Raw genomic sequence first — 14,667 nt, 5'->3', positions numbered from 1 at the left:
TCAAGCTCAACAGACGTGGTCAGGATTGAGCCAGAGATAGATAGATTAAAAGGTTCGGTCTTCAAATGAGGAGTCGATGCGTTACCAGATAGTGACGTGATTGACGGGACAATGGCATGCATTGGAGTTAGCCAGCTGGTTTATTGGTTTCAGGTTTCGGGGGGGGATGTCAGCCACTGGATGTTGTTGAAGCAAGGAAGTTGATAAGAAGCGGGCAGGGAAGGCGATACGAAGCCCGATAAGAACTCAACCGTCGGTCTCGGAGCTCCGACTTGCCGACTGGGAAATAATAATAATAATAATAATATACACTTGATTATCCTGTCTTCTCAATCGACAATACAGAAACCCTTTATCACCGAGATGTTCCGAGAACCCAGAAAAGAATAAAAGAACTGTTAAACGCCTGTCTGCCTGCCTGCCATCTAAAGCACTGTGCATTTTTCTAAAGGACCAGAGAGGACGCACGCTCGCCAGCAAAGAACTTCTTCTGTTCCAAGCATCGCTCACTCTTGCAGCCCTGACAACGCAGAGTCATCTGCAGCGAGCAGGGCTCTCCCTTGCGCAGATGCTCCTGGGCAACGTCCGCGAGAGCTTGGATGAAGATGGGGCTACCATTCAAGCTCTCCGCACGCTTCACCCCCGGATGGTTGGCCTCCTCCATCACTTCGAGATCCAGCTCGTAGAGGGTTTCAATGTGGTCGCTGGTGAAAGCAATAGGAACCAGAACAATGTCGGTCTGACCCCGCTTCACATATTCCTGCACCGTATCACTCGTCTGTGCTCCCAGCCAAGCCTTTGGTCCGACCTGAGACTGCCAGCACAGTCGGTAAGGGTTACTGAACTTGAGTCGCTGCATGACTGCATGCACAGTCGCAGCAACTTCTGCCGGGTAGGGGTCACCTAAAAAGGCACAGTTAGCTACGGAATGTAATAGGTCAATAAGACCGTCGGCCTACCTCGGTTCACAACACTCATGGGGAGACTGTGGGCCGAGAACAAGAGAACAACGCCGTCTCGCTTGTCTGCGGGATAGGTCTTCAACTGATCCTCAATGTTCTTCGCGAAAGCCTCAACCAGTCCCGGGTGCGTGGGCCACCGGTCGATCACGCTCCACTGGATGGCACCAGCCGGCTGCGCGTCGCCATTAGCCCGGGGCCCCTCCAGGCGGTTCCTCCACTTCCACAGCTCGTTCAAGGAGCTGCCCGTGGTCGAGCAGGAGTATTGCGGGTACTGCGAGAAGGCCACGGCCCGTCCACCTTTACCGTTGCCGAATCCATCCTGCAGCAATTGCGCATACATCGTCTCGGTCAAAGGCGCGGCGTAGCGGAAAGCAACGTATGGCTTGTGGGGGGCAGTCTCCGGGTTGATCTTATCCAGCAGCTTGCACATCTCCTCACACTGATACTCCGACCACTTCCTGATCGGCGAGCCGCCGCCGATCTCCGCGTACTGCTTCTGGATCTTAGGCGTTCTGCGCTTTGCGATCAGCGGTCCGAGATATGACTGTAGTCGACCCAGGGGGATCAAGTCGCCGTCGGCCTGTGGTATAGATTTTTAATTAGTTGGGGGACGACCGGTGAGAAGCCAAAGCGAACCGTCCCTCCCCGAAGACGTACAAATAATCTACTGAGGAAGTCTTCGACTTCGCCGGTTGTTGAAGGTCCTCCCATGTTGAGGAAGACCATGGCCGTGGGGCCCTTAGAGCCGGTCGCATCTTGAGTGACTGGAGGAACTGCTGTTGCAAGGCCGTGTCTCTGTTCGTGGAAGTAATTGAACGAGGCGCGAGTTGCCGGTCGCAACAGTTGCCGGGGAAGAGTGAACGGGCGGCAAAGAGCCATGGTGGTCATTTGGCGACTGCCTGAGAGGCAGTACTGCGATCGGATATGTAAGACTGGGGGAAGTTCAGGCCGGGCAAATTGAAGGCAGACCGATTACGATTGTGAAATTCAGGACAGGACAGGAACAGTGGGTGCCAGGTGGCAAGCAGAAGGCCAGATGTTGAGACTGAGTGAGTGAGTGGCAGCTGAGAAAGCCGGCCTGGTCGGGAAAAGCCCAGAACTGGGCAGATGACGGAGACGGAGCTTGACTTCTCATAACTCCGATGCACCAATCATCACCACCCGAGGGTCATCAAGTCTCATCGTTGATCGGAGATCACATGATGTTCGTGTTTTCCCCGCGTCGGTCTCCCGCTCGCCAACCCGCGCGTCATCGCGACCGCCATCTTAATGTACATAACATAACCTAGTCTAAAGCTTCCCCGAATCGCCCAGGCAGCAAAACCACTGCAGGCAGATACACAACTCTCACGGGCCACATTTAGTCATGGAATAATTCCCTTTTAACCTCTTTCGTTCCTGGTAAATTAATTGAAATCATTTGAAGCTTCTTTTGAACACCTCAGTCATGGCCGACAGTAACCCACCGCGAGACGATGAAGTAGGCGAAGAGGAAGAAGAGGAGATCGATGAATCCGTACATACCTCACTTTCGCTCCAATTTTTCCCAAAGCAAAGCACAGCTAGGCTGATACCCTATAGAATTACAAATCGGTGAAAGATGCGGTTCTCTTTGCGATTGAAGTTAGCGACTCCATGCTCGCGCCTCGCCCATCTGCCGACCCCAAGAAACCCGTGGAAGAATCGCCGGTCACCGCAGCCTTGAAATGCGCATACCACTTGATGCAACAGCGAATCATTTCGAACCCACAAGATATGATGGGAGTTCTCTTGTACGGGACGCAGGCGTCCAAGTTCTACGATGAAGACGAGGGCAGCCGAGGCGACTTGTCCTATCCCAACTGCTACCTCTTCACAGACCTCGACATCCCCTCTGCGCAAGAAGTCAAGGACCTTCGAGCGCTGGTAGACGATGAGGGGGAAGCCAGAGAGATTCTCGTGCCGGCAGAGAAGCAAGTGTCGATGGCAAACGTCCTATTCTGTGCCAACCAGATTTTCACCTCCAAAGCGCCCAACTTCCTTTCGCGGCGGTTGTTCATAGTCACCGACAACGACAGTCCTCACACCCAAGACAAAGCCCTGCGGTCTGCCGCGACAGTGCGAGCTAAGGATTTATACGATCTCGGAGTCACTATTGAGCTCTTCCCCATCTCCCAGCCCGAACATGAGTTCGACAGCTCCAAGTTCTATGACGTAAGATCTTGTCTCTGGCGGAATCGGTACTGTACTGACTGGCTGTGAAGGATATCATCTATAAAATCTCTCCGAATGACCCCGATGCCCCTGCGTATCTACAACCAGACTCCAAAGCTTCAACGGCTACAGGGGATGGGATCTCCCTCCTCAATACCCTATTGTCTAGTGTCAACTCAAGATCCGTGCCTCGGCGCACTCATTTCTCGAATATGCCGCTGGAGCTTGGACCCAACCTCAAGATCTCAGTGTCAGGCTATATCCTCTTTCGGCGGCAAGCGCCCGCCCGGAACTGCTATGTCTGGCTTGGAGGCGAGAAGCCCGAGATTGTCAAAGGAGTCACTACTCAAATAGCCGACGACACGGCGCGCACGGTGGAGAAATGGGAGATCAGAAAGGCCTACAAGTTCGGCGGGGACCAAGTTGTCTTTACCCCCGAGGAGCAGAAGGAGTTGAAGAACTTCGGTGATCCGGTCATCCGCATCATAGGCTTCAAGCCCGCTTCTGCCCTTCCCTTCTGGGCGAACATGAAACATCCTTATTTCATATATCCGTCAGAGGAGGACTACGTGGGTTCAACCCGCGTGTTCTCCGCCTTGCATCAGACGCTTCTGCGGCAGAAGAAGATAGCTCTCGTCTGGTTCATTCCACGGAGGGCTGCCAGCCCGGTCCTTGGTGCTATGATCGCCGGAGAGGAGAAGGTCGATGAGAACGGCGTGCAGAAGTATCCCCCTGGCATGTGGATTGTGCCACTTCCGTACGCCGATGATGTTCGCCAGAACCCCGAGACCACCCTGAATGTGGCTCCAGAACCGTTGATCGACCAAATGCGTGTTATTGTCCAGCAGCTGCAACTCCCCAAGGCCTGCTACGAGCCTCTGAAATACCCAAATCCATGTACGTGTTTGAATTGCCCTTTGATCCACGCGTCATTGGTCATTGACTGACTTGTGCTAGCATTACAATGGCACTATCGCATCTTACAGGCGCTGGCTCTGGACGAGGATCTCCCCGAGAAACCGGAAGACAAGACCGTCCCGAAGTATAGACAGATTGACAAGGTATGGTAATTCGACTCCATACCGTAACTGTCCACTAATTATCAATGCCAGCGCGCCGGGGATTATGTGTTGTCATGGGCCGACGAGCTCGAGAAGCAGTACGCCACGATTGCCGTTGAGAAACCAGCATCCAGCACTCTTGTCAAGCGAGGCGCGAAGAATCGTGCCCCGGAAGACGAAGCAGAGTCCAAGCCAGCTAAAAAGGTCAAAGTGGAAGCCGACAATAACATTGAGGAGGAAGTGCGGCGACATTACCAGAAGAACAACCTGTCCAGGGTAACTATTATCGAACCCCATGCGGTGCGTGACCACGCTAATATGTTGGGCAGCTTACGGTGAATATCCTCAAGGATTTCCTCACGTCTCATGGACGCTCTGGGGTGGGGAAGAAGGCGGATCTGATTGATCGCGTGGAGCAATTCCTGGAGTCTGGATAAGACATAGGGATCTATTGCGTCGTCATTAGAGAATAAATATAAATGTCCTGTCAAATCATATCTGGCCAAACCGGACCATCTGGATGGGTACACATGAATCATGTAAATTTGTTATTGTAGTTGCGTCGAGCAATCTCGCTACCCTCTTGGTCAGGCAGGCCCCTGCTTAAAGCGTGGTTGGACGATCGACCGTTGCTCAGATCGGTAGGGTAGCCCACCCAACTTCTCCAGGTAAATGAGATGAGCAGACTACTTTGAAGGTCTTCCTTAATGACATCATTGTTTCGTTGCAGTACGGTGGATATAGGTGGGAGGTGGAGGAGGTGGAGGAGAGGACGGGATGCTTTAGACCAGGGGCATTCCCACGGTTCGCCTCTGGATAAGAAGCTTGGCACTCGTCTACCGCTCTAGTGGCGTAACTACAGTGTACAGTACGATTACTCTAAACTGTACTGAAGATCTGTGTATCTCTCGCAATGGTCCTGGTTGTAGGTCTCGAACTTGCCCAAGCAATTCAAAGATTGTTGGGCGACTATAATCACGGCTAGGCGGAAGTTTATATCAAAACCTACACAAACCCCAAGCCTTCCACCGACCGCAAGGTGAGTCGGTGTCACTCCCTACAAACCTTAAGAATGTGTATGAGCTGCCGCCATGCAGCATGTCATTCCACATAGCGAGTGGCATATACACAGTATACGGTCAACTCGGTGAGGTCTTCCTGTCGAGTGACGTACGCTGGGTTCCCGATCTGGCGACTGCAGCTCAGTTTTCCCGGTCAGGTGGGATCACGTGCAGAGGTGCAGAGATGAGCCGAGTCAACCCAGACAAACCACGCAAATCAGGAGGGCCAACCTGTCAGTTGGTCCCGTCAGTCCAGGATTGGATGCGTCAATCTTGTTCCAGTTAAGTTCCAATTCATCCATGCCGATTGTTGGCATCAAAATAACCTACTGCTGTAGACCTGCGCTGGTTCCAAGGTTGCTCCTGACACCCCGTAGATACTGACTTACATATTTGTATAATCACCGGGTTGATCCCTTTCCCCTCCTCTTTTCCTGTCTTTCATTTCCATTCAATTCTCCCCATTTATGGACCTGGACCATTGATTAAGTATTACGTATCAGATCAATGGTTTGGGCGTCGTTAGTATGCCTGGATTGTCTCCATTGCACTGCAATAATTAGACTGGTGTGTATTCCTGAGGCCAGCCAAACACTACCCCTGCCGTCCTTCCTTTCCTTCTCTCTCCCTTCTCTCTCTCTCCTACTACGGAGTAGACTAGACTTACTCCTCGTCTCCTCTCCTTCTCCTCCTCCTCTTCTCCTCTTCTTCCCTTCCTTTCCGTGTGTGTGTCTCCCCGCCCAACGAGTCGTCTAACGTCTCGTTGTTCCACCCCCCCCCCTCCCCTCTCCGGCACTGCCTTTGAAATCACTCACTCCCTCACTCACTCCCTCATTCTTAATTTCTCAACTCACACCCCCTTCTTCATCTCCTCTTCTTTTTTTCTTTCTTTCTTTTGCAATTAAAAATACTCACCACTTTTGTCCTTCCTTATTATTTCCTTTCTTTCCTTTAATTCCTCAATTGATCCTAATCTTATCGCCCGAACGGCAACGTTAGGTGACCGTTCATCATCGCACCCGCCCGCTCCCCGTGGCTCATTAGCGCACTGCCTTTGTTTGTCGCGCCTGTCGGGCCTTGCTTGTTGCGCCGCAGAGACCCCCCCCCCAAAAGCATCGCCCGCTGCCTGTTCCCGAAGGCTGAGCGATTAGACTTGACTATCGGGTTGGCTCGCATTCTGATTCGACGCACAACGAGGTCACCCTACGTCTGCAACGCGTTTGTTGTCCGGCCGCCTTGTTGTGGTGACGCTGTTTCGGTCGCACCTCGATTCTTCCCTCGGGACGACATCTAGCTGCATTCTCAACCCTTCGGCTCGATCAGCAATCTCGATCCCCTTCAATCCGTCTTCCATTCGCCTATAGACGCGTCGCTGCGTGGACTTTGCCGACCCGACCGCGCGCATCCCTTGTGTCGCTCCACTGCCACGCTCAGTCCGAAGCCACGGTATTTGCGGAGCCAAGTTCGCTGGTCGGCTCAGTAAACGGAACTCATAGCCCAAGGACTCGATCTGAACAAACCGTCGGAAAATCGAGCGCAAGCCGGAGGATGATTCAGAATTGATACGACGATACGAATACCGAGGCGACGAGTTACGCGGGATACCTACGGCACCTGGGTCTTGTCTTCAAGACAGCAGACCGCGACTGCGGCGATTCCCATCCGACCGTTCACCACAACCTCCTCGCATCTGGAGCACGATACTGCCCCACCGGATGATAGATAACGAAGTCCCGCCAATATGTCTACGGTCGAAGATCCTTTCGTCTCCCATGCCAGGGAGGGAATTGCTTCGCGCGATTCGCACAAATACTCCTCCTTTGACACCCAATTGTTCAGCCTGAATGCGTCCTCCCCCGCCCAAGCCAAACGGGCGCTCGAGGCTCATCTGGCGGAAACCGAGCGCCGACTCGAAGAGGCAGGCAAGCTGGGAACGGCACTGATCGAACAGCAGAAACAGCTCGAGGAAAAGCTGCGGGAAGTGGAGCAACAGCAGGAGGAGGGCCAGATTGGCCCGGACCTACGTCGCAAGCTCGTGGACCTGGAGAAGGAGTACAATGAGATTGGCCGCGAAACGGCACGCGCATTCCTGGCCCCGAAGCGTCTCGCCAGCGGTGAAGATGGCCATTTCGGAACTCCGCATGAGCAAAAGGTAGGGCGCATTCGTTTTGATGCTTCTTGCACACGGCTAATGACAATCGTTGTTAGTCACCCATTAGCTCCGCCCTCTTCGCCGGCCAGGCCACCAACTCGCCCAGTAAAGTCAGCGTTCCGTCACGAAAGCAGCGCAATCAGCCCTCCAACCGCGTCCATGACATTGAGTTCGCCACCGAGATTTCTACCTCTCTCCTCGCACAAGTGCGCCAACTGCAAGCTCTCCTTGCAGAGCGTGAGGACGCCCTCAAAAATGTGAATCTCGAGAAATCGCGACTCGAACTCGAGGCCGAGGGGTATGCTCAACGAATCAGAGTACTCGACGAAAGCGAAGAGCGCTATAAAGACGAAAACTGGACACTGGAGACTCGAACCCGCGAGCTGATGACAGCTGCCAAGGAAGCAGCCGACCGAGAAAGCAGACTCAATAGCAGCCTGGGTGCTTTGGCCACAGAGAAAAGCGCTATGGAGCGGGAGCTCGAGGATCTGAGACAGGCCAATGCGAAGCTGATCGAAGATCACACTGCTGCTCAGAAAGCTAACGATGCCGAGATTCACGTTTTGCGTCGCCATGTGCATGCTGGTGACACCGAGAAGCTTGCGCTGCAGCAGAAACTCGAAGAATTGAACTCCCAGAATGAGGAACTCGCCAGGGCAGTGGCCATGCGCCTTCGCCAGCAAGAACAAGAGCTTTCCCGGGAAGTCCATCGGGATCAAGACTCAGACGACCAGGACCATTCGACGCCCGAGAACTCCCCGCCGCCGTCTCCCAACAAGTTCACGCCGCGACACAACCACCTCGAAACGGAGACCTTGAAGAGTTCGCTCGGTCATGCCCACCGCATGATCCAGAATCTCAAGAGCACTATCCATCGCGAAAAGACCGAGAAGATTGACCTGAAGCGCATGCTGCAGGACGCCCGCGATGAACTTGAGACGAAGCGCCGAGAGTCCGCGGCGTCAACCGGTCCGTCTAGCAAACGCCAGAAGACTAAGCCTGACCCTGCACGCAAGGCCGCACGGCCCGATCTGCTGGGTGCTGGTCGAAAGAGAGCGGAGATTGAAATCCATGAATCGGATTGGGAAGACAACGCTACCGACGCCAGTCCCTCTCATAAAGCCGCTCTCAAGGCGTCCCGAGCCCGTATGGGAGGACAGTCATCTGAAGAACCGAGCGATGCGTACCAGACCGCTACCGAAGCCGACGACAACTTTGAAACAGCCACCGAACGAGGAACAGCCACGGAAAGCGAAGCTTTCCAGACTGGCCTAGAAAGCATGGCTGATGATAGCACGGATAGCGGCGAGCTCACGGAGACAGACGACCGGCTGCAGAGGACTCCACGCGGGCGCGTGTCCTCTTTCACGATGACCAAGACCCGCGACAGGAAGGCTTACGAGAGTACTGCCTCCAACTCAAGTGACGAGGACGTGATCGATGAGGAAGGCTTCCCATCGCCTAGCCAAATTAGTCCTAGATACAGGGTGAGGAACAAGAGGAGTATCGTGAGGAGGATCCGTCCTTCTGGCGAGGCTCCCATGGCTTCCAATAGCAGGCCCTCCACCGCTCGCGAATCTCCAGCCACAAGCTTCATGCAAAGCTCAGCAAGCCCAGAGGGACAGAGCCTCTTCATGGAGCTTGCTGAGTTGGACGGTGACGATGATCAAGAGGGTGACTTTGGACCTCCGATGCGCTTCGACACGGCATCACAGGTCTCGACTCCGCGCATTCTCGCCGCTTACGATTCCAGACGGCCATCAGAAGCTGTTCTTGATACTATCTCGAAACCCCTCATGGTTGACTCTGGTATGATGACGGATCCATGGGAGCCCGCTGTGCCTGCCACCGAGGAAACGGTCAACAACGCACCAGTGTTTCCCTCGAAATCAGCCACATCTGATGCTGGCACTGCGACGGTGCAAGAGCAAGCGCCTGAACTGGTGCATGCTTCAACTCAGTGGATCGTTCCTGAATCTGAGGCAGTTATCGCTGAAACCCAGAGAGAAGTACAGCAACCATCTGCTCAGGTGCAGTTGGATGTCTCATCTGTCTCTTCTGAGGAGACTGTTCCATCTCCGCCGAGGCGCCCTCATCTGGACACTGCGTATGCTGTTGGAGTCACGACAGAACCCGCTGCATCCGTCATTCCTGACCCGCCAAAGGTGGCATTGTCTTTGATCTCCTCCGCTTCTACTGAGCCAATCGTTGCGCGTGTTTCTCAACCCGAACCCGTCTATGTTCCCAATGTGGCGATGTCGACACTTTCATCTCAATATACCCTGCCTGTTGGGGCAGCCCTCCCTGAACCTGCGCCAGTGGTCGTCTTTGCTGAACATGGCACCAACACTGAGATTGTGGAGCTTACCGTCTCGCCACTCTACTCTCTGGACACCGAGCCTGTCGCGGCCATTCCCAAGCCTACTCCGGTGGTCGAGCCTGTGATTATTGAGAAGCGCGTCGAAGTCGAACGTGAGCTTCCACCGCTGACTCTATCGTCGATAGTCGCTCAGCAGACGGAGCCTGTCCTGGCAGTAATTGAGCGGAGCGTAGACCCAGAGCCCGAGAACATCGTGGAGAAAGCTCAGGAAGTCGAGCTGCCAGAGCTGGGTGTATCGTCAATCTTCTCGCAACAGACCGAGCCCATTGTGGCTGCTCTGGACGCACCGGCTGAGCCGGAAGTGGCAGTTGCTGGTGAGCGAGAGATTGCCGAGCCCAAGCTTCCAGATTTGAATCTTTCTGTCATTGCATCGGAAAGCACGGAACCAGCTACACCACAGTTGCACGAGGCACCAGTGGTTCAAGCTCCTGAAATCTCACTGTCTGAGCTGCGCGCGGTGGAAACGATCCCCGTCAAACATGTCCCGACGGCTGTTGTTGTGCCCCCGGTTCAGCTGACCGATGAAAATGCGCCACCGGAGCACAGCGTGCAAATGGTCAAGGGTCTCCCTGCTTCCGAACTGCCATTGCTTCTTGTCAATGATGATAGTCCAAGCAAAAATGCGGCCAGTGGTACAAACGGAACGCCAGACTCCACTTCGCCTCTAAGCACCATTTCTGGCAATGCTGTCCCACGCCACACACGACAGCAATCATCGAGTCGGGTGGAACGGGCTGATCAGGGTGCCCAAACAATCCTGTCGTCGAAGCAGATTGACCAGATCCTCATGGATCGTGTCACCACCCGGCCACTATCTCCTCCGGACAGTGATAAGGCCAAGGAGCAGAACACCTCACCCTTTGCCACACCCCGAGCACGCACTCGTCCCACTCATCAGTCCTCTCAATCCTCTCTCCCATCCCATCAGCTCAGGCCGGGCAGTTCGCTCAGCCATACCTCAAGCATCCAGAGCCACCCGCCTTTGCCCACCGACCACAAGGAGGCTATCATGGCGGCCGAGAAACGATCATTGGACCAACGGCCATCTTCTCCAAACTTGATGGGCCCGCCTCTTGCCCCGGCCTCCGCTCACCGAACCAATGTGAGCCAGCGCCCGCGAACTCCCAATGAGTCGGGACTCCAAGTCAACTCGATGTCTACTACGACCTCCCGCGTCAAACTCAGAAGCGAGAGTCACAGTCACATCTCACGGAGGTCATCGGTGTCATCCTTTGCTTCTGAGATCGATGAGCGATTTGCTGCGCAGCCCATCGGTTCTCAGGGTTATGCCGCTGGTACGGACCCGAGGATGATCCAGGCTATCACGCAAACGATGATTGGCGAGTTCCTTTGGAAGTACACTCGCAAGACTGTCACCGGAGAGATCTCCAGCACTCGACACCGACGCTACTTCTGGGTTCACCCCTATACACGTACGCTGTATTGGAGTGCGCAAGATCCCCAGACCGCTGGTACACGTGAACTGAAGACCAAGAGTGTTCCCATTGAGGCTGTCAGGGTCGTTCCTGATGACAATCCTTATCCCCCTGGTCTGCACTGCAGGAGTCTGGAGGTGGTTAGCCCAGGCCGCCGGGTTCGGTTCACAGCAACCACCAGCCAGCGGCACGAGACGTGGTTCAATGCACTGTCGTACCTCCTGCTGCGCAACTCGGCAGAAAATGGCGAAGAGCATCAGAGCAACGCCTCTTTGGAGGACATCGATGAGTTTAATCCCGAGTTCCGCTCACGCTCTCGGCAGACCTCGAGACTCTCCTTCTCCTCTTCGCGCAGTCGGAATGCACGGAACTGGCCGAAGGAGCGGGCCGGCTCCACCATCTCATCGCGCCGCACATTGACGCCGGGTCGGGGTTCCCCTTCGCTTGCCTCGCCCTCGTCCTTTACTGAGCAGAGGAACGGATCTAGTTCCCGCCTCAGCACAATCTTGAACACGACAATCAAGGGGTCGTTTGGTCGCAAGGGTCCTCGTTATGCCAGCTCGAGTGTCCATGAGGGAAGCATTCACACCCGTGACAGCCAAGATGACTTTCGGCACACGATGGAGAGGCAAGAAAGCCAGGGTGACCGACTCGAGAATGTGCGAGCTTGTTGTGATGGTATGTTTACCCCTTGACTTGTCATGACTGTTCACCAGCTAACTTGACCAGGCAAACACGATGTCAGTGCCTTGTCCAGGACAAGCAAATATAGCCCGCGGGTGAACCGGATTCATTCCCATCATTGAACCTCCACCTTTTGGAGTTGAGTTGCGTCGCGCGTCGATTGGCCGGGCTATCCATTGCCCCGAATTTTCGTTCTGCACGAATCTCTTTCATTGCATCGCCATTGTCATCGTACTTTGAACCCCACGGGAGTACCTTTATAATGTCTGGAGTTTGAATAAGTGCACACTGAGCGTCTGGAACTTGCATACCCTTGGTCGTCAAGGGCGAACTCGTCTCGTCTTGTTTTCTCCCCTCCCCGGGCTCCCTCCCCTCTTTGTCTCTCTATATTTACTCTATTTTAATCCCCGCGCGGGCGGCACTGCAGCCCCGTTCATCCCTCCTTCACCTCCTCCACTCTCGGTGCCCGGATGGCTTATTGATATTCTTGTCATTCTTTTTTACTGTGTGTTTCCTTTTGGCTTATTCATTGCGCTGCGCTTTCTTCCATCGCATGAAAACAGCCCTCCACCTAACTTATAACCAAACCAACCTACAAACTTAACCTACCTACATTTACAACAACCCACTAGTGACAGTGACATGTTTTTTTTCTTTGTGGATTAACCCGTTGCTTGACTGGCTTGAGGCAATTGACACTGACACTCTTTGAAAGAAGGCATTCTCCTGCTGTATTTTCCTGACGGGCTGACTGACTGACTGTATACTCGGAATTCCTTCCTGCTACTAAATGAATTGCCACATGCGCACAGACACGAACGGATCTGGTTGATTGGGGTTGTGTTCTTGTAGGTTTGTAATGTGGTGGTTGATATATGTGTACTTTGGGTGGGGGAAGTGTAAATCGATGATATTTGGCGGAGTGGCTCACATTCTGCCTTGCAGGCTAGCTGTAACGCACAGCAACACTGCAGGTAAGAACTTTTCGCTCCCTAGCAGTCAACGGGTGAGACAACAGTCTAGGTAGGTATAGTAGCTATGGTATATTCGTATTCACGGGTCGAATGTATACACAGATGTAATATATAATCGTAATATATGCAGAAAGGGTATCATAGGTCGTCATTCCACAGAAAGACACAATGAAAATAAAAACATAAAGTAAACATCCTGGCAGAGAGTCTCATCCACCAACTATATCCATCTACTCCCTTCCTGCAGAGAACAGGACAGGGCACCATACATATATAACCGTACAGTTCCGCTTCTATTACCTAGCCAGCCCCCATCTCATCTCATCCCACCCCATCCCATCAACCCCCAACACAACGTCAAGAGATGGATGGGGGGGGTTTAAACTAAACAGGCTTCGCCCGCCCCGCCGGCCAGAAATCAAAGAGATCCAGGGCCTCGCGGGTCCAGGGCCCTTGGTCGAAGGGGTCGTCGCCGGCGGGGTCTGGGATGGTTGTATGGTTGGATCTGTGGACGGTGGTGGTGGTTAGGGCGGTGGGGTCGGAGTATGATTTGCGGAGGCTGGTGTGCGTTGGGATGTTCGATCTTGGGTTGGGCTTGGGGCTGAGAGGGTTTGGGTTTGGGTTTGGGTTTGTGGTTGTGGGAGTGTGGTTTCTTGGGTTGGGTGGGACGCGTGGTGGTGCGGTGATTAGGTCGTTGAGGATGGTTTGCGTTGAGGTCGAGGGAGTGAAATCGTGGGGGTTCGGTGGAGTGGCGGTGGTGGTCGTGGGTGGTTGTGCGGGGGACGGAGGGTTTTTGTTGTTTTTGGGGGGTTCTGATGCTGGTGCTGGTGCTGGTGCTGGTGCTGGTGCGGATGAAGCTGGTTTGGCGACTTTTCCACCACCACCGGGGAGTAGGGCCGAGTACATGAGTTTCTTGCGGGGTTTGCTGGTCGAGAGTCGGAGAAGGACGGGTGGCTCTTCTGGCGCTGCGTTGCTCTCTTTGCGTAACGACGGTAGTTGTGGAGGATTGCTGATCTCATTGCGGGTTGCTTGTGGTGGTGGTAGAGGGCAACTGCTCTCTTTGCGTGACGACGGTAGCTGTGGAGGATTGCTGCCTTCTTTGCGCGATGCTTGTCGAGGAGGAATAGTACTCCCCTCTTCGCGAGACATGCTCTTCGTGGTCGCAGCTTGTACACTTGTCCTCGAGTCGGCTCTTTGTCGTCCAAGATCGTGGCTCTGCAGCCTTGTGGATGTAGCGGTAGCGGTAGCAGCTGGATTCGTCACCAGCGCAGTCGACGAACCCGTCAGGTCAACGACCGCCGGCCGCGGTCGAGGCTGGACCGGCTGAGCCAGTACACGACGAGAGGCGACCTGCTGCTGCGCGAACAATCCTCCTTCCACAGCACCCGAACCCAAACCCAAACCGTCAACCCTCTGCCGTTTCGCAGCACGCGCAGCCGACAGCTCTCCGCCCCCGCGATCCAGACTCTGCATAACTCGCGTCGCAGCTAACCCCGAAGTCCCCGAGCCCGTTCCCCCCAAAGCCGGCGTTGTCTTCTTTATCCCCAGCAAATCATTCAAGGACCGCATAGACTGCTGCTGCTGCTGCTGCTGCTGCTGTGACCCCGCCAACGAACCCTGCGTACTCGCAGCACCAAACCCCCTCTTCCCATTCCCCCCAACTCCCCCAACTCCCCCACCCTTACCCCGAGACCCAGGATTCACTCCACCCCCCACTCCGTTCGAATGCGAATTCGAATGTGAATGCGACAGCACAGCCCCCAG

General features: G+C 54.4%; 4 protein-coding genes across 4 annotated transcripts; 2 read left to right on the top strand and 2 right to left on the bottom strand.

Moving 5' to 3' along the window:
- Nucleotides 1–196: 196 nt before the first annotated feature.
- On the bottom strand, nt 197–2,041 carry ASPACDRAFT_127273 (ferrochelatase HEM15). The gene is made up of 3 exons (XM_020197011.1): nt 1,620–2,041; nt 960–1,542; nt 197–903 (listed from the first exon to the last, which is right to left on the bottom strand). The coding sequence occupies exons 1-3, from the start codon at nt 1,839–1,841 to the stop codon at nt 446–448; spliced, it is 1,263 nt and encodes a 420-aa protein (XP_020051609.1). The 5' UTR covers nt 1,842–2,041; the 3' UTR covers nt 197–445.
- A 200-nt stretch (nt 2,042–2,241) lies between these two features.
- On the top strand, nt 2,242–4,951 carry akuA (putative DSB repair complex subunit Ku70). Its single transcript, XM_020197010.1, has 6 exons — nt 2,242–2,478; nt 2,544–3,155; nt 3,206–4,052; nt 4,113–4,216; nt 4,268–4,492; nt 4,546–4,951. The coding sequence occupies exons 1-6, from the start codon at nt 2,410–2,412 to the stop codon at nt 4,651–4,653; spliced, it is 1,965 nt and encodes a 654-aa protein (XP_020051608.1). The 5' UTR covers nt 2,242–2,409; the 3' UTR covers nt 4,654–4,951.
- A 2,067-nt stretch (nt 4,952–7,018) lies between these two features.
- ASPACDRAFT_36662 (putative nuclear migration protein (ApsA)) lies at nt 7,019–12,051 on the top strand (the record flags this gene model as incomplete). The annotated part of the gene is made up of 4 exons (XM_020200232.1): nt 7,019–7,429; nt 7,486–10,077; nt 10,129–11,923; nt 11,975–12,051. 4 exons carry the CDS (start codon nt 7,019–7,021, stop codon nt 12,049–12,051), a joined length of 4,875 nt encoding a protein of 1,624 aa, XP_020051607.1.
- Nucleotides 12,052–13,030: 979 nt separating this feature from the next.
- ASPACDRAFT_127263 (uncharacterized protein) lies at nt 13,031–14,608 on the bottom strand. The gene has a single exon (XM_020197009.1). The coding sequence runs from the start codon at nt 14,374–14,376 to the stop codon at nt 13,288–13,290; it is 1,089 nt and encodes a 362-aa protein (XP_020051606.1). The 5' UTR covers nt 14,377–14,608; the 3' UTR covers nt 13,031–13,287.
- Nucleotides 14,609–14,667: the final 59 nt, after the last annotated feature.

This window comes from Aspergillus aculeatus (genome assembly GCF_001890905.1).
Source record: "Aspergillus aculeatus ATCC 16872 unplaced genomic scaffold ASPACscaffold_21, whole genome shotgun sequence".
Taxonomy (NCBI): Eukaryota; Fungi; Ascomycota; class Eurotiomycetes; order Eurotiales; family Aspergillaceae; genus Aspergillus; species Aspergillus aculeatus.
Note: the sequence above shows the minus strand (reverse complement) of the source record. Positions and strands in the feature narration are given on the sequence as shown.